Raw genomic sequence first — 20,231 nt, 5'->3', positions numbered from 1 at the left:
TAACATATGCTAATGTACTTTGACACATCACTATTGAATTAAAACTTTATGTGACACTTTATCTGCTTTTACCTGACATTACACACATAAGATTTGTTATGTTTGCCAGTCTCTTACAGACACAGCCATTCGGTTAAATAATGAGCATTGTGCAAACTTTGGATATGCAAATAGAGTCTGTGTGAGTAAAAATCTTATTTTGCTCTTTCAGGTTGCTCCACAAAGGGAAAGTCATGTGACCGTCTGCATACTGGATATTACCCTGAGTTTGCATGGAGTTTAACATCAGCAGAGGACTCCTGGGGAAAGAACCACATGATGGAGAGTACAAAACTGAGTACCCAGGGATGGGAGGAAGGTAAAGGAATTACTGTGTTGGCTCTGGTAACTTGTGCTTCATATATAAATCTGACCTGGCTATTGGGTCCATCAATAAAATGTAGAAAAGGAGTTCATCCAAAAAGGAAAATGCTTGTATGAATTAAGCCCGATTTACATTTCATGTCCTTTCCGCGCGCAAAAAGGGGGCGACGCTGTCGCCACGCGGAAGCCGTGCGACGTGCTCTTTTTTTCAGGTGTTTCTTACCACACAAGAAAGCAATGTGGCTAGCGTTTTCCGTGCGGTTTTAGACGCGAGATGTGAATCTCCCCTTACTCTCTAGTTGTCCCAAACCTGCATGCATTTCTTTGTTTGGTTGAACACGGAACATGCTTGTAACCCCTCAATGGTACTCAAAAGTACCCCAGAACTGTTTGCTGTCTTACATTATTCGAAATATCTTCTTTGGGGTTCAACAGAACAAAGAAATGCATTAAGTAATTTTAAGTAATGATGACATAATTTTTATTTTTGGGTGCACTATCCCTTTAATATAACCCTTCTTATGCTAGTTAATATACAGAGATACCTGTAAATAAATGTAGGGAGATTTTTCCTTTTTGTAAAAACACAAGAAGTGCTTGCAAACATACCTCTGTTTGTTTAAAGCACTGATGGCATGGGTTTGGTATCATCTATTTCCAAATAGGGGAATTTTTAGGAAAAATGTTTGAAAACAATCAGGCTCTTGTCCTGAAATGTATTTATATTAAATTGTTATTCTTTACTCATTTAAACTCAGCTCTATGTGTCAGGCAGAATTAATGTAGCACTTTTTAGGCGGTAAACAGAATTTTGCTTAAAAAAATTGAGGTACATTTTCCAAATTTTGTGGTTGTAATAATTGATCAATCAATATTCACATGATGGAGAAAAGCATAATAACTGGGCATACATCCAAACATTTGATCTAGATGAGAGTACATTTTTAACAGCTACCGTTTGCGTGGAGTGTAGTAAAGCTCTACAGTCCTAGTAAAGTATGTTTTTTTTCAATTACTCTCAGTGATGCTAATGGCACAAACATTTCACACTTTAACTTAAGGTGATGAGGTAAAAAAGGTTGAAAGATGATGACTGCAATTTCAAAATTTTACAGTGTAAAAAAGCATCTGTTATTTTACACGCAATTCCTAGAAACATCTGATAAATAAGACTTTAGAGCTTTAGATTTATCACAGATTTCATTACCTCTCTCAGACCCATCAAAAATAAATTAAAAAGGTTTTCCATCACAACTTTTTATGCACCTCTCTACTTCACTTCAAGTTTTAAACCCATTAAATTTTGCTCGCCATAGATGGATTGCTGGAAATGTGGTTTGGGAAACAGAGGGGAGAACTTCAACCAGTATGAATCATAATTTCATCTTTTCTCATTGAGCAAGAAATAGCTAGGTTGGAATGAAATGATGCAGAATGTAGAGCAAAAGAGGCGAATGAAAGGTGAGAAGAAGCGTGGGCCTCATTAGATAGTCAAGTTACAGAGAAGGTTGGGAAATTACGAACTCTTCAGGCACTTCTCTAGCACTTCAAAGACAAATTCAGCAGTTCTGCACCCTGTTTAATTCTTCACTGCGTCGCTCTACGCATGCTTTTGTTCTTTTGTTCTTTTCATGCATAACAGCTCTGTAGGAATGCAACATGTTATGAAATGATCACAACTATGCTTAACGATATCGAAAAGAAACTAAAACACTGGTCTATCAAAGGCAAGTTTTTTTCCTTGACAAGACACTTGTGGATGCTAGTCTGCAATTTACAAGTTTTTTAAAAGAAAAACAAACCAAACAGTCAGAAAGCTACTACTGTGACTGACAACTTTAGCACTAACTCTTCCTAGGTTAGACAGAAGTGTACAGTATATGTAAGAAGAAAACAAATAAAAATCTGAGTTAAAATGATTATTACTACTTTTATTTTTATTCTAACCTATTTTGTTATTAACACATCATACATTTCACACGGATGAGATGTTTTGAGTTTCACTTTACAACTACCGTAACTTATGCCTATTATTTACAGTAGTTACTCTAATCTGTTTATAAAATCTCACAGTTGAAACTCTGGTAAGAGAAATAAATCACAGTTACCACAATCCGGGATAGTAAACGTAAAGTATTACTAATAATATAAAGTAAATTAGGAGGTGATTTGTAAAATCTGCAGTAAGGGTTAATAGTGTTGCGCCTCAGTATGAAAAGTTTTGATGCACTTGGTTGGAAAGGAAATCAAAATATACAAGCCTAATCATTCATGCCTTCTTTCGGCGGTTACCAGGCAATGGACTAGCAGTGAATGATTGCACTCACCTCCTCTCCATATGTCCTCAGGCCTATGGGTTTATATGTGAAAGGAAATAGAGGATGAAAAGTTTGATGAATGCAGAGCGTGGAAATGCCAGGGCTATTTACCTTTCTATTGGCTGGAGCCCTTACATTCTTCAGGGATTTGTTGTACTGCATGGCTGTCACAAGGCAGCGTTAAGCGTTGCGGGAAGGGAGTGGGTTTTTTTGGGGGTCAGTGTAATAAGGTAAAATAAGATAAGGTGGATAAAGCTAATCATTCTGTAGTTAAGAGCATATGCATGTGTATATTTGTTTATTTTTATTAGGAATCCACAGTATTTTTGCAATAATTTTATATATGAAATACACATTTTGTAATCTTTTAGAACAGCAATGTAAATCTTTTAAAATCCAGTTTGTTTAACCACTAAACATGTTTTAATTGAGTAGAAAATGTTAACTTACTTGCTTCGTGAATCTCCTTGGATGTTGAAAAGAGGTACAAAATAAATATCAAGAAACGCAATTCCTCACAACATTTCAGTGTCCAAGGACACTATTTAAACAGTACCTAGCATTTGTTTTTTTAGGTCCTACTTTGGTTTATGGGGTGTCCAACAACAAGTTTATGTACATACAATGTGTAAAAACACTATAATGTCGTGAATAATAGGCAGTTATTCGTACCTTACTTCTTGACTGAATCTCAAATGATTTGTTCCATGATTCATCCATCTAGGCCCCGCCTACCCGCTAACCTTGTGTCATGTGATTGGTCAGATGTTGTAGTCTGTTGTTATTTGTCAAACGCGTTCATCATTTGTCGCAAATGGAACCCCCCTACCATCATTACAGGATTGCAGTTTACATGTGGTTGGATGTCATGTATATTATATGTGTATATATAGAGATGTATAGAGCTAGAGATGGCGGCGATTTTACCGTACCAATTTGAGCCCGAGTCTGACAAGGAAGAAGACGCTAATCCACAAAAACTCCACCACGACTGGAGCAGGATGTTTGTCACTGGCAAGTGACAACTCTTGTCATAAAAACTCCCAGTGTGACTACAGGCATGTTGTGCATTTGCTCATGAAAAAAAAAAATTAATACGTTAGTAATACTATTGTTTTGTCTTAACTGTGCGTTGTCATGGTACATGGAGCATTTCAGAAAGTCGACGTTATGAAAAATGATATGTATGAAACCCAAATATATATATATATATATATATATATACAGTAGGTGCACGTGCGGCAAATTGCAAAATTAATAGCAAGATAAACAAACTGTAACACCTCAGAAATAACGGTACATGCTAATGTTAGCGTTATATGCATTAGCTAAACACAGACATAAGGTACGAAAATATTTCTTGAAGTTAGGACAAAAATCAAAAGTCACACTTACAGGTTGGGATTAGGTGGAGCTAACAGGTCCAAATAGAGTTTGTATTCCCCCTCTTTCACATACCTTGCAGTGAACTCGGCAATATTATTAAACCAATGTTAGGTGAAATGACGTGCGCACAGTACAACCCTGGGGTTATACTCCTCTGGTATCATTGGAAAAATTAATTGTAACCATTTTTCCCCTCAGACGTTCTTCCTTTGGTAGTTGAAATAAGTTTCACACCATAGAACACAGGTTCTAGACATGATGCACATGCATCACAAAGGAGCGACAGTGTTTGGGGGAGGAGAGATACGTTTTCTTGGCAGTCTCCGCAAAACGTAGGCAGGAACTATGTGTAGTGACGTAGATACGCAGGTGAACTATTCCACGTCTCGTTTGTGTGATTCAGAGTCGACTCCCATTTTTACAAGCAAAAAACTTTGTTATTTATTTACCTTCAGACTTACAACTTGGCAGACTGCTTACTTTCAAACATGGCAACAGATCAGACTGCATGAAATGTCATTTTCATGATCTCATGCTACGTACTCTTTAAGTCGTAAGAAAAACAGTCAAGTCCAACAATTTTTAATTTCAGCAAATAATTGCATGTTTTTTTCGGGTTTATTTGTTTCTCCTATCAAACGTAAACACTCGAGGGGCATAGCCCGCCACTCAGGTGAGGCGAGCCCCATTATGTTCACGTGAGAAAGTGATGTCAAGGCATAGCCTCTGTAGATAAACCAAAATGGTTTACTGGTATTTCCATGAAATAGGGAAAAAATGCTCAGTATGGCCTCTCTAGTGTAGGAAATCTCATCATACAATAAAAATAGTCCATTTTCAATCGATGAAGAGACAATTTTTAATTTTTAGCGCAACGTTCACTTAAGCACAACAGTCTTTTGGCACAGATTTGGTTGAAAATATGTTTGTGATTGGTAGACTATTATGTTTGCCCCATGAAAGTTTGTTACCAAGTAACACACTGATAAAAATGTAATCACGACAGGATTGTCCCTTTGGATTAAATTATCTGCCAAATGGATTAATGTAATTTAAACCAGCAACCAACTAACTATCCATCTTGGAAGACATTTGGCGCACATCACTTAAGACTTGTTGTTAACTAGTCACTACATTGAGTACTTTTCACAGGAACAGCCATTTTCTTTCCAAACAGAACTAGTTGCTAAACCTGAGGCAAAGCAGCACATAAGATAAAGTGAAACAAATTACTGACAAATTGGTCTTTCACACAAAATGCATTATGAATGATTGATTTCAGCTAATTCACACCTACAAGACAGGTGGTGCGACTGTAGAATAATTCCGTAGAAAAATAGCGAATCTCATAAAAACACAAAAATAATGCAAATTGAAAGGAATAAAACAGATTTCTCGCATTGCAGTAGCAGCTAGACAAGTTCTGGATTTTCTAAAGTGAAATCAAATAGCGGAAATCAGGAGATCCAAAGACTGCTACAAGAAATTAAGTTGTATCTCTTTACATATAATCATGAGTTGATATAAGGTAAGTATGCTTTTATAATTTTCATACTTTTAAAAAAATGATGAATTGTTAGATGATAAACAAGACTTTTGAAACACTCAATGGGTGAAAAATTTCTTGGGTGAAAAATGATAATGCTCTTTGTAAATAGCTTTAAAGAGATCTATTGTTTTGATTCAAAAGCTTCATCGCACCAAACATTTATGATGTATTTTTGGTGTATAAGAGCTTTCAATTACAATAACATAGAGTGCTCTTTGGGCAGCCTTTTAATTCTTATGCTTGATTCAATTTTTTAATACAAACTGCAGCAGGCAAAGATGGGGATAGTCGCAGGACATTAATTCCACACCGGTTTTGGATTCAGGGATCTTTTCATGCAGCGTTCCCAGAGAACAGGTGGTGGAGAGGATAACTGGAATAGAGCCCTGCTGAGACAGAAGAATTTGCTTAGTTCCATAACGGAAGAAAACAAACCATCACTTAAGCGTCTGTATTCCAGTCCAAAATTCCAGTCTGTAAACAAATCATTAGAGGTGCATTCTGTAATACCTGCACCACTAGCGTGGTTCCACCAAGTGGAATTGCAAAAATAAAAACAGGTTTCCCTGAAAACCACTCCCATCTCTTCACTGTCTAGCACTATTGCTTTAAGCCTACTAATGTTGCTCTGCCTGTCTTCCAGTCATCTGAGAAGGCTATTCACTAACATATTCCCCAACATGGCTGTAGAGATTTGCCGCCTTTCAGATACAAGACCATCAGTGAGGTCAGGCAGTGGGGCTTGGCTCACAGCGGGTTTTAAAATGTATTCTAAAGGTATTTAATGTGGGTCAGATCTGGGCTTTCTAGAAGCCACACAAGCTCTTCCACCCCAGACCGGGTATCCCATTGTTTTTGTAAAAGAAGCCTGCCCAAATTCTTGACACTCAAAGCTTGAACCAGGCTATTCCGTTAAGACCACAAAGAGACCCATGCTAAGCCATCACGTTTTCCATCTATTGAATGATTTAATTTACAATAATCAGTTGTAATTCCAATTCAGCTAGTGCCCACTTACCTGACATTCATTAATCATAACTATTGGCTAAATGTCACACCACCTAATTATTATTCATAATCCATGCTGTTATGTTTTAAATGTGAGCATTGGTTTTTAAGCATGAATGGAGAGTTCAACATCAGCTGGGTAAAGGAAAACAACGAGTTAAAGCTTTCACTATGACAGTTCAATTGAATAAGTTTCACACCATAGAACACAGGTTCTAGACATGATGCACATGCATCACAAAGGATCGACAGTGTTTGGGGGAGGAGAGATACGTTTTCTTGGCAGTCTCCGCAAAACGTAGGCAGGAACTATGTGTAGTGACGTAGATACGCAGGTGAACTATTCCACGTCTCGTTTGTGTGATTCAGAGTCGACTCCCATTTTTACAAGCAAAAAACTTTGTTATTTATTTACCTTCAGACTTACAACTTGGCAGACTGCTTACTTTCAAACATGGCAACAGATCAGACTGCATGAAATGTCATTTTCATGATCTCATGCTACGTACTCTTTAAGTCGTAAGAAAAACAGTCAAGTCCAACAATTTTTAATTTCAGCAAATAATTGCATGTTTTTTTCGGGTTTATTTGTTTCTCCTATCAAACGTAAACACTCGAGGGGCATAGCCCGCCACTCAGGTGAGGCGAGCCCCATTATGTTCACGTGAGAAAGTGATGTCAAGGCATAGCCTCTGTAGATAAACCAAAATGGTTTACTGGTATTTCCATGAAATAGGGAAAAAATGCTCAGTATGGCCTCTCTAGTGTAGGAAATCTCATCATACAATAAAAATAGTCCATTTTCAATCGATGAAGAGACAATTTTTAATTTTTAGCGCAACGTTCACTTAAGCACAACAGTCTTTTGGCACAGATTTGGTTGAAAATATGTTTGTGATTGGTAGACTATTATGTTTGCCCCATGAAAGTTTGTTACCAAGTAACACACTGATAAAAATGTAATCACGACAGGATTGTCCCTTTGGATTAAATTATCTGCCAAATGGATTAATGTAATTTAAACCAGCAACCAACTAACTATCCATCTTGGAAGACATTTGGCGCACATCACTTAAGACTTGTTGTTAACTAGTCACTACATTGAGTACTTTTCACAGGAACAGCCATTTTCTTTCCAAACAGAACTAGTTGCTAAACCTGAGGCAAAGCAGCACATAAGATAAAGTGAAACAAATTACTGACAAATTGGTCTTTCACACAAAATGCATTATGAATGATTGATTTCAGCTAATTCACACCTACAAGACAGGTGGTGCGACTGTAGAATAATTCCGTAGAAAAATAGCGAATCTCATAAAAACACAAAAATAATGCAAATTGAAAGGAATAAAACAGATTTCTCGCATTGCAGTAGCAGCTAGACAAGTTCTGGATTTTCTAAAGTGAAATCAAATAGCGGAAATCAGGAGATCCAAAGACTGCTACAAGAAATTAAGTTGTATCTCTTTACATATAATCATGAGTTGATATAAGGTAAGTATGCTTTTATAATTTTCATACTTTTAAAAAAATGATGAATTGTTAGATGATAAACAAGACTTTTGAAACACTCAATGGGTGAAAAATTTCTTGGGTGAAAAATGATAATGCTCTTTGTAAATAGCTTTAAAGAGATCTATTGTTTTGATTCAAAAGCTTCATCGCACCAAACATTTATGATGTATTTTTGGTGTATAAGAGCTTTCAATTACAATAACATAGAGTGCTCTTTGGGCAGCCTTTTAATTCTTATGCTTGATTCAATTTTTTAATACAAACTGCAGCAGGCAAAGATGGGGATAGTCGCAGGACATTAATTCCACACCGGTTTTGGATTCAGGGATCTTTTCATGCAGCGTTCCCAGAGAACAGGTGGTGGAGAGGATAACTGGAATAGAGCCCTGCTGAGACAGAAGAATTTGCTTAGTTCCATAACGGAAGAAAACAAACCATCACTTAAGCGTCTGTATTCCAGTCCAAAATTCCAGTCTGTAAACAAATCATTAGAGGTGCATTCTGTAATACCTGCACCACTAGCGTGGTTCCACCAAGTGGAATTGCAAAAATAAAAACAGGTTTCCCTGAAAACCACTCCCATCTCTTCACTGTCTAGCACTATTGCTTTAAGCCTACTAATGTTGCTCTGCCTGTCTTCCAGTCATCTGAGAAGGCTATTCACTAACATATTCCCCAACATGGCTGTAGAGATTTGCCGCCTTTCAGATACAAGACCATCAGTGAGGTCAGGCAGTGGGGCTTGGCTCACAGCGGGTTTTAAAATGTATTCTAAAGGTATTTAATGTGGGTCAGATCTGGGCTTTCTAGAAGCCACACAAGCTCTTCCACCCCAGACCGGGTATCCCATTGTTTTTGTAAAAGAAGCCTGCCCAAATTCTTGACACTCAAAGCTTGAACCAGGCTATTCCGTTAAGACCACAAAGAGACCCATGCTAAGCCATCACGTTTTCCATCTATTGAATGATTTAATTTACAATAATCAGTTGTAATTCCAATTCAGCTAGTGCCCACTTACCTGACATTCATTAATCATAACTATTGGCTAAATGTCACACCACCTAATTATTATTCATAATCCATGCTGTTATGTTTTAAATGTGAGCATTGGTTTTTAAGCATGAATGGAGAGTTCAACATCAGCTGGGTAAAGGAAAACAACGAGTTAAAGCTTTCACTATGACAGTTCAATTGAATACACAGGCTGAAGTGTTCCAAAACTAACCGTCGCAACATATACACTGACCAAACTTATAAAAGCAACACTTTTGTTTTTGCCCCCATGTTTCATGAGCTGAATTCAAAGATCTAAGATTGTTTTTATGTGTACAAAAGGCCAATTTCTCTCAAATATTGTTCACAAATCTGTGTAAATATGTGTTAGTGAGTAGTTCTCCTTTGCCGAGATAATCCATCCACGCATAGCACAATGCCACAGATGACGCAAGTTTTGAGGGAGCATGCAATTGGCATGCTGACGGCAGGAATGTCCACCAGAGCTGTACCTGTAAATTGTTTGTTCAATTATCTACCACAATGTAAGCCATCTCCAAAGATATTTCAGAGAATTTAGCAGTACGTGCAACCGGCCTCACAACCCCAGACCACATGGAACCACACCAGACCAGGACCTCGACATTCAGCATCTTTACCTCCAGGATTGTCTAAGACCAGCCACCCGGACACTTGCTGCAACAATCGGTTTGCATAACCAAAGAATTTCTGCACAAACTGTCAGAAACTGTCTCAGGGAAGCTCATCTGCATGCTCGTCCTCCTCATCGGGGACTCGACCTGACTGCATTTCGTGGTCGTAACAGACTTGAGTGAGAAAATGCTCACATTCGATGGCGCCTGGCATTTTGGAGAGGTGTTCTCTTCACGGATGAATCCTGGTTTTCATGGTACAGGGTAGATGGCAGACAGTGTTTATGGCCTAGTGTGGGTGAGCGGTTTGCACGTTGTGGATCGAGTGGCCTTTGGTGCGGTGGGGTTATGGTTGGGCAGGCGTAAGTTATCGCCATCAAACACAGGTTGCATTTTACTTGTGGAATTTGGAGTGCACAGAGAAACCGTGACGAGATCCTGAGGCCCATTGTTGTGCCATTCATCCACAACCATCACCTCATGTTGCAGCATAATTGTAACGTGCTTGTGTATGTTGTGTGAGTTTTTCTGTATCTTTCCGATTAGGAACCTGTGACGGATAAATTACCATTGGTTCCACTGCAGGAGAATTTCTGAATGACGTCTTCCTGGAACCTCCACTTGTTATTGGTTTCGCTGCAGGGAATCCCAATGACGTCATTCACAAGACAACAAATCCCGTGGCACTCCCAGCGTTTAAAAAGCGTGACGCCATTTCCATCAAGAGAACTGTTGGTTTTTGTTTGAGAGTTTTGTTGCTAGCTGCTTGCTAGTATTTGTTTAATGCACGATTGATATCTGATTCGTTGTTGAATCTCGATTACTCTCATTTGCCAAGTAACTTTGTGTGCTCTTGGGTTTGATAGTTCAACCTATGTGTTATGTCTCGCCGTACAAAGAAGTGGACAGTTAAGCATGTCACGTGACACACATGTTGCTACATGTAGGTTGTTTTCGTTGTTAAATACATAAGGTTAGGAGCATGTGATACCCACTGTATTTTGTTTTGATTTAGGATCGGAAGAGTAGGGATTAGTCAGAGCTTCTTGGACGCAGAAGATTTTTCTGTTTCTTGTTTTTGTTTATAGTGAGATTAGAATTATTATTTCATAAAGTAGAGTGTGTTTTGTTATACTGAGTTCTTTGTTTTGGCACCGCTTAATATCCCTACTTTCCCTTGTTTGTTCATGTTTCAGATGTAAATATTGTTTATATTAGGAATGAATAATTTACCCTTAGCACTTAAAAAATAAAACTGTGTGTGTATACCATCTTAGTTACCTTCTCGATTACTTTGGGATGCAACATGTGAATGCATGCATGGCCATCATACTCACCGAATCAACAAACTGATCAACTCTATGCGAATGAGATGTGTTGTACTGCATGTTGCAAATAGTAGTCACACTAGATACTGACTGATTTTCGGATCCCAGATACCGACTGGTTTTCGGATCCCCCAATAGAGTAAATCTGTACATTTTAGAGTGGTCTTTTATTGTACCAAGCCTAAGGCACACCTGTGCAATAATCATGCTGTCTAATCAGCATCTTGATATGCCACACCTGTGAGGTGGATGAATTATCTCGGCCGAGGAGAAGTGCTCACAAACACATATTTACACAGATTTGTGAAGAATATTGGAGAGATAGGCCATTTGTGTAAATAGAAAAAGTCTCAGATCTTTAAGTTCAGCTCATGAAAAATGGGGGCAAAAACAAAAGTGTTGTGTTTATAATTTTAGTCAGTGTAATTGAAGAAATGGCCAGCTACACTGCAGGCCTTAATTGTTTTTCTACCTGAGTATGCAATATGTATGAGAAGTCCATGAAGAGTCTAGGTTGGGGATGTACTGGGGTAGTACTGTCGTTTAACGGCTTTATGAATCTTACCTGTTGGGTAAAAACGCATGGAGCTGAGAGTTAGTTTCCTATCTACAATACACAAACATAATGTTCACAGCACATAGTTTTTGTTTCTATAAGAGAAAGCAACACCATACAGCGTCATGCTATATTAGAAAGATAATGACTGTCGGACCCCTGGACCTCAGGTTTCCCATGGACTGCATGACCGTCACTTTGCCTAGCATAATGTGTCAATTAGATTTTCTGCTAAAGTAACCAAATATAGTGAAGAACAGATTGTTGGTTGTCGGTTTTACTAGTTGGATTATGGAGGCATCAATAGAATTGCAAAGCAACTGCTGTCACCTGTCAATCTGGTGTCCCACAAGAGTGTGTGCTTGTCTGCCATTTTGTAGTTTCTTTTAACACAAAACTGTCGCACATCATAAAAAGTAAAAATATCCTTAAATTTGCAGATAATATGACAGTTGTAGTCCTGATCCACAACAACGAGGGGCACATATGGTGATAAGTCTGACAGACTGACACGTTTCTGAGAAACGGAGTGCAGGGAGAACGTAAAAAAATATGTTACTAGAAGTTATACTGAAGAGTTACATTCATGCCTTCATTCATTAAAAATGTAATAACATTGGTGTATTATATGTTATATAAAAGCTTACTGTCTAATGTTAGGTTGTATTACTGTTTTGAGGGTCATTGTAAGACTATAGTTATTTTGTTGCTTTCTTTCAAAATAACTTTTTTTTTAATTGTATGCCTTTTTTGAAAATCTAGATAGAAAATTTTCATGACTGCTCCTGACCATCACTAACATTCTGCCTAAGCTTTTTTATTTAACACACACACACACAAACAAGAACGCAATACAGGTTGAAGATAATGCAAGGGTGAATACAGAATGACAAAATGTAATTTTTGGCTGTACTCTCTCTTTTAATGCTATGCTTTATATCAATTGTACTATCAACATATGGAAATAAGGGTTAGAAATGTAACTTGTACAAATCAAAAGGGGTACCATTGAGTGTCTATGACCTCTGCCTGCACCAAAAATATGAATCCTCAGTTCAAGTAAAACCTGAACATTGTATACATTGCAGCTCAGCTGCACTTCTGAAACCATTAAAAAAACGTCACTTCTAATAGGTTTCAGCAACTAGACCTGAATGGCAGTGGCCCATGACAAACAACCGGCTAATTGAAGTTTCCACCAAACACATTTATTTATTCATCTGCTTATTTAGTCATTTATCAAAGGGAAAAAATGATATAGATCTCTTTAATATGTCAATAGTTTTTACCTAAATAAATCAATGAGATTATTAAGTGAGCAAATGAAGAAACTTTTTTTTCACATTTTTCTCTGTAAATTTGAACTTTTGTAATCTCACATGTGGATTTCAGGTGAGAATTTAATGACATCTCAAACTGTGCTTATAAATGCCAAGATACCAATGTTTGCAAATGAAATTCAGACATTTCAGTAAGACTTCATATCAAATAGTTCACATATTTGTTTTAAGATAATACTTAATCAAGAAGTCTCCTGATCTATGAGACGCAATATCTGAGATTTTTTTTAATTAATCAGTTGTTGCATTAGAATGTGTCAGTCAGGGGTGTGCAGTGTCCAGGGATCTGGCTCCCTCTGCTGAACCTGATCCACCTCTTCACCTGTGTAAACTGATTTTGACAGGGACACATGACCTCTACAAAATGATCCCTTAGCATAGGTTTGAGGTGGTAATTGAAACAAGAAGTGTTTATGTATCAAGATTTAATCACATTACAGAAATGCAGTATCTGGAAACAGAGTTTAGTGAAGTCAAAGTCAAATGAGAAAGATAATTGTCTATTTAAAACATTTCCTTAAGAACCATTGTACAGCACATCATATCGCTTCAAATCTATCCTATGGATTTGTCTCCGGTCACATAATGTTGCTTATTTTTTAGAATCAAATTGAATGGATAACAATTACATTTTGACTGTCACACAAAGCTTCAGAAGACTTAGAAAAATAGCATACGAGGCACTAGGACTACTTTTCCTATAGTTCTATTTGCCATTACTTGAACCAATCATAAACTGCTGATTCACCAAGAGCTTTGGAGCTTTTGTTACAATCCACGTTGCTCTGTTAAAGTTAAAGCTGAAGTGTATAGTTCGTTTCGATATTTAAAAATTTTCTCCTGTCTTAACTTAGCATGCAGAGACAACTAAAATCCATATATTGCTTTCCAAAACATTGCTAAAAATGTTGGAAAGCCCATCCTGCCCAATATAGCAACACTGACAAAAAACCTTTGGATGATGATCAGAAACGTATAGAGATCAGTGAAGTCAGTGGGCCTCATTTATCAATCTAACATGGAAATGACCAGAGAATCCTATGACAGATTTCACAAAAGATTCAAGAAACTTTCGTATGCCTGTTACTGAAGGGCATTGTCCTGCAGAGTTTAAGTCCAAACCTAATCAAACACATCTGAATCGCTGAATCAAGGTTTTCAGGATCACTGGAGGAAACATACAGGAAAATAACAGGTAGATGGTTTGATGAGGGTTGGAATTAAACTCTGAAGGACACTGGCCCTTCGGGACTAGGATTGGGCACCCATACCCTGGAGTTTACATTGTGTAGAAAAAACCCCCAAAGAGCATCTTCTGCAAATCCTCAGAGTTGAAACTGATGTGAGATTTGATCGTAGTCACTGCTCAGGTAAGTATTGATAAATGCCAAGTTATGTATATTGAAAGTCTTGCTGAGTAACATGAAAAAGTTGTTCTTAGTGACATGAAACAAGTTTCCATGAACATGTTTCTAAACAGATTCTGGGTTGTAGTCTGCTGGTTTTGTATTGTCATACAGCCACAGCCTTAAACTGTTCAGGTATACTCAGTGCAAGGTGGCAATGAACCATACCAAGTTTCTTTGTATTGAATTTGTAAAATACTACATCCCACAATACTTTTATTTATTTATTTGGACAGTCCCCCAAAATGGAAGACCAAAGAACAGAGACTATGGCTTGTCTCTTTAATCCCCAAATGTTACGTTATGTAGGGTTACCTGTACCTCTAGTTTTCAAAGGAGTACTTCAAAATGCTTTTGATAATTTTCTACTGATTGTGTATTGAAGTGCATCTGCAGTTTCTCTCTATTGAATTACTTGGCCAGGTATAGCAGGCACGGAAAGCGCATGTATCCATGGAAACATAGGTTGAGTTCAAACTCCTGTGAATATGCTGTGTTGAAAGCAGTTTGTGATTTTTTCTAGATCCCATGATAAATGTACAAAACATAATACGATCAATAAACGTTAAAAAAGGGAGGTATTTTCATAAAAATAATATAGATAATAACGCACCCTTATTGTGACCTTCATTGGATAATTTGTCCATTTTGTGATCCAAATGACATAAAAAAAATGTAAAAAGACTGTAAACAAATCACTATAAATCCTTTAGAACACTCAAATGATGCATTTATTTAAATGTTTTGCTATTTTCACTTACAGTGTACTTAATTTTTAAAAATTGTTTTATTAAAATCTTCAATTCACTAAGTGAAAGATACAGTGGAAAAAGCACTACTTTTGTTTTAGTGGCATCTGTTGAAATCACAGTAGCAATAAAATATCAATAGATAAAAGCAAGATCCCTGTACAAAAATTGAGGAAACTAAAACATGTGTGCGGACTTTGTTGTCTTGTACTATATTAAATTTGCAATTTACTGGATGCACTGAAGACAGAAATGCCCATAGGAGCCATTTCCACCAAAAGATCTCATAGAGAAAGACAGCTGATATCACAGATCTCAATCTTCTGATGGAGGTTGAATAATTTTTATCAAAAGAGAGCATTTGGTAAAATTAGCTCTTGAAATTCATGGAACTTTTAATTCTTGTTTTTCATCACTCAAGGAAATAAACCTTTATTTTCAGTTTTCAGTCTCTTTAGCATGGCTGTTGCTCTATGGTATAGTTCCTCCAGAAGATGGATTATTTACCCAAATACCATTGCTGAAGCAGATTGCAGCGTGTTTTCCTCCAGGAATTTTTGGACTTAACTCCATCCATTTTTCTGTATCTTAAATTTCCCATTTGTTGCTGCAGAAAAGCCAACCACCATTTTTCAATATACAGATGGTGGTCACACTGGGATTTTGGGCAAAAAGCATATACGTGCAAACGTTTAATAATATTTATATCAGAACACCTTACATGCCCACATGTTGCCTACGTGTTTCATGTTTCCTATCCTTTGTGATAAGATTTATTATATAGTAATAGATCATGTAAACATTTAATGATTAACATATTCATGAATCCAGCTGCAATGGTGCATGGCATATTTTACTCCAAAAACTTTTCGAATAGCAGACCACCATGTTCCATATCTCTTTGTTATGGTAAAGTACTAACATAAGATTTGTACACCATGATCTTGGTTTAGTAATAAACCCTCTGCTAAGGACTAATGGTATGTTAGCTCCACTTCTCCTGGGCTCGACCCCCCAACGAAGAAAGCTCCGAGGAATCGTTGGAGTCAGATGCCAGTAAGTCACCCTCCGATGCTGCAAGGGACATATCATCAAGCACCGTTTCCAAATACGTGGATGAGAAAGAAGACGGTGGGACCGTCTCTTGGGGAATGGTCAGACGAGCCAGACGAAGTGCAGCGATCAGCGAGCCAGTGGCTAACGGATTAATGCTCACTGTAATCCTCATATCAACCTCGCTGCTCGTCATAGCGGACGGAAGGGCCGTAGCCACTGCTGTCTCAGAACGGGAAGCAGACGAGGTGGTGGCAAGGTCCCATGGGAACACAGCCACCCGTGAACGCAACGTCTAAATCTTCATCCACCCGTAGTGCGTGCAGGACGAATCCATAAAGGCTGCCTCAGCGTGCTGGAAACCCAACACTTGAGGCAGACAACGTCTCCATCCCCCTCCTCGATGAGTGTGTTGCACCCACGAAAATAGAGGGAGATGCCAGGCTGGAGAAATTAGCTCTATTAGAGAAAAAACTTGAAAACTTCTGGAACTACAGAGACGCCCAGGGGAAGTCACTGCAGGAAGCGACGTTGCACCACATCGTAGGATTTCAGAAGTAATTCGGCGTAGAGTTTGAAGTCTCGAAGTCAATCATGTGTGAAGGCTCTGAACAACATAAGGAGAATAAATGCAGCACGCCATCTCCCTTTTATACCCGGATATCTGGGGGCGGAGTCTGGCATGCAAATTTAATTTGCCAATTTCTTTGGCCTTTTCTAAACTAGTCAGAAGTTGGTTCTCATGACGAACGCCATCTATCGGTTCGACCCAACAACAGAAAGGGAAACACATTTACCCATTATATTCTCAAAGAAATGTTATAGATCATAATATAGCATGCTTTTGCAAGCTCACATGTATAAACATTATAGAAACTTGCAGTACATGTTTATATGTAGCTTGCTAACAGGCTATGCAAATATAATTATGATATTTAACAAGCAAGATTTCAATCTATTCTCTCAGTTCATGGCAGCTTCCACAAAAACCTTTAAACACTGCAAACTTTTTTTTACCAGCTCCTAATTCAGTGAATGCTTAGTTTATCAATGGCTAATAGATTTTGCCTGGACTATTGTCTAGTTATCAATTACATTTTTATATGAGGCCTTGTTATGTGTAATTGTTAAATGTCTCCTTTTAGTCATGACTCTGTTTTGAAACACTAAACAATTCACCTGTCAAATTGACTGGCAGGTTTAGACTAGGCATTTGTAGTCTTGCTTAGCCAGACTCTTAAGACCTATTCGCACTGGATTAGTATTACCTGGGGACCTCTATTCATTTGTAAAAATTGCAGAGGTTGTCTGTTATCTTTATCCCATGCGAATCGGCCATGTCTGTAATTTGTCAAGAAAAAATTCCCCCACAAATGACCTACAATATTTTGACGAACTCAGAGGTCCTTTGATAATATTAGTCCTGAGCGAAACGGCATCTCTGTGATTTGATGGACTCATATATCATTTTTCAAGGTTTTTTCCACCGTTTGCGAATAATGGAGGCTTTTTTAAAGTGCTTTGATATTACTTTGGGTGTTGGATAATATGCATACTTGCCAACACTGTCGTTTTGGCTTGGAGTCTCCCTTTTGTTTACTTATCATGGAAACTCTCGTAATTTTTGAGATCCGCCTTAGCAGTGATCTTATGTCCGTTTCGCGATCACGGGTATCAAATGCTGAGGTATGGTCATATATCATTTAACACCATACAACTATAGGCTATACAATCTACACGCAAAGTCTTGCCATCACATACGGGAAATAAGTTTGTAAATTTGAGTTAAATTACAGGCTTCACTTATCCTGTGAATGTGGCAAATGAAATACAGATGTGGGAAGGAAATTTCTAACTCACACAAGGTCCCAATATCATAGGGTGACCATATGAGCCATTTTTCCCGGACGCGTCCTTGCCAGGATTCGGATGCGTCTTCTGTGAGTTGCATTTGTCGACCGCATACGTCATCGAGGTTTATTATTTCAGGTTTTATTTTATAAAGGCAGCTGTTATATTTCAAGGTAAGAATGACTACAATTATTATACGTCTTAAGCGATGTTAAATTTTTATTTTATAATGCTTTTTTGAAATGTGAAAACCTTGATGACGTATGCGGTTGACAAATGCGACTCGCGGAAGACGCATCCGAATCCTGGCAAGGGCGCTTCCGGGAGAAATGACTCATATGGTCACCCTACAATAAAATACAATTCTTTGCGAATAGGGCTTTAGAGTGAAGGTCTAGGAACCATGGCCACTTTGAATATCTTTGAAGAGTCCATATGACTGACAGTTAAAGCAACAAATCATGTTTAAAGATGTAGAAATGTTGCCACAGTAAATTACCGATGTGCATTCACAAACGTCTCAAAAGTTTACAACAAAGTTTATGAGTTTATGCAGTGAACCTTGCATACTACAATACTGCAAAGAATGCAGCAATAAGTTCTTGCATACTTTTAAGAATCCAGCATTTAGTTCATCTAGATGAATACTCATTGTGACCTATGTAAACAAAACATATTTTTTCTTCAATCGGATGACTTTGAGTTGCTTCCCAGCGTACCGCTAAGAAGGCGACATGCATTTTTTCCGGAAATCCTGTAAAATATAAACTATTGGATGACAACATTGAATACACTGAAGTGCCGCGTCATGTTTAGAGGCGTGGAAACATTCCCGCAACAGCAAATTGGTATACACACGTACGTCTCCTGGAAATCCTGTGAAATTCGACCACTCAGGTGACGACTTTGAACGTGCTGAAGTGTTTCCAGAAAAGTGTACCTCATGCATCAGAGGTTTAGCCAACGCTCCATGGGCGTGATGTGTGAGGCTGAGTCTAAGGCATTTGTGAACCTGCCTGTGAACTACCAGACAAGTCAATTTCTTTGTGTTTTCGACAATGTTCGCTGAAAATATGACCTTGATATCCTGACTGAATCATGTCATATCAAAGATTAAATCAAACTTTGATGCTCTGATAATTAGATTCTGAGACTGAGCCTGTATTTCCCTGGCAGGGTCACATATATAACAAAATGTTATGTGCAGTAAAATAGCATTGGATGTGGAACAGAGTTCAACTCTTAAGTTGCATAACAAACAAAACTACAGCTATCATTTACCATAACACTTTTGGGCAATGATGATCCATGGTAGGGCCTTCTTTTTCCAGTGCTTAACTACAACTGCTAGCACCCAAATTGACAAACATGTCTGCCTGCCACACCACAGCGGAAGATAAATATGACGATAAGCTCTAATTACAGCTACAGCGTCCCTTACAAAGAAGAAAATAAGACCCTCATTATCCCTAATGTTCATGTAATTAAACCTACGTCTGCACTTTGTCCAATTAGTGTGAATATCCTACTGTATGTCTTTTGACCTTGTTTTAGTCCGTGTTAGTCAGTGTGTGTTGTGAGCGTGCACAGTGTTGATGGTGTTTACGTGTAGTGCGAATATTAAATCATCGAGTCTGATTATCTTTCGATTTTTGGCTGACAGCCACTAGTGAAGTGGAAACTCCATTATTGGTCAAACAAAGCTTGTTACTGACTGCTTCGTGAGACACTTATCTCTTCCAGAAGATTTCACAGCTAATGTACCATCGTTCTGCATGAGAAGTAGTTTAGTCTTTCCAGATGGTATCATTATGAGCTTTTATTAAGGTTAGAGTGCTTAATTTTTTTAAGTTTATGTTTGGTTGTGGATCCATGGATTAGAGTTTCTGTTCAAATTATGATGTAGTGATCTATCATGCCGCAACAACTTTATCTATTTAGTATACATAGCCTCAAAAAAAATTTGACAGAGTTAACACAGATGCAAACTGTGTTTAATTTATTTGTTATTCATTACAGTTTAGAATAGGGACTAAATTTCACTATTTACTAAATAGTAACTACAACATTTGCTTCAGTAAACTCCTTATTACTGCTTATAAGGTAGTTTTTAAGTTTAGGTATTAGGTAGGATTAAGGGATGTAGAATAAGGCAATGCAGAA

The 20,231-nt window shown here is 37.8% G+C and overlaps 1 protein-coding gene across 1 annotated transcript in view; it reads left to right on the top strand.

Moving 5' to 3' along the window:
• Nucleotides 1–16,516, top strand: part of LOC130436761 (ALK tyrosine kinase receptor-like) — a 157,795-nt gene extending 141,279 nt beyond the window's left edge. The window contains exons 3-4 of the mRNA XM_056767705.1: nucleotides 212–384; nucleotides 16,154–16,516. Coding sequence (XP_056623683.1) covers nucleotides 212–384; nucleotides 16,154–16,516 — 536 coding nt within the window. The remainder of the gene's footprint in view (nucleotides 1–211; nucleotides 385–16,153) is intronic.
• The last annotated feature ends 3,715 nt before the right edge of the window (nucleotides 16,517–20,231 follow it).

The sequence above is a fragment of the Triplophysa dalaica genome, chromosome 15 (genome assembly GCF_015846415.1).
Source record: "Triplophysa dalaica isolate WHDGS20190420 chromosome 15, ASM1584641v1, whole genome shotgun sequence".
NCBI lineage: Eukaryota > Metazoa > Chordata > Actinopteri > Cypriniformes > Nemacheilidae > Triplophysa > Triplophysa dalaica.
The sequence above is the reverse complement of the archived record's forward strand: the minus strand, read 5'-3'. Positions and strand labels throughout refer to the sequence as shown.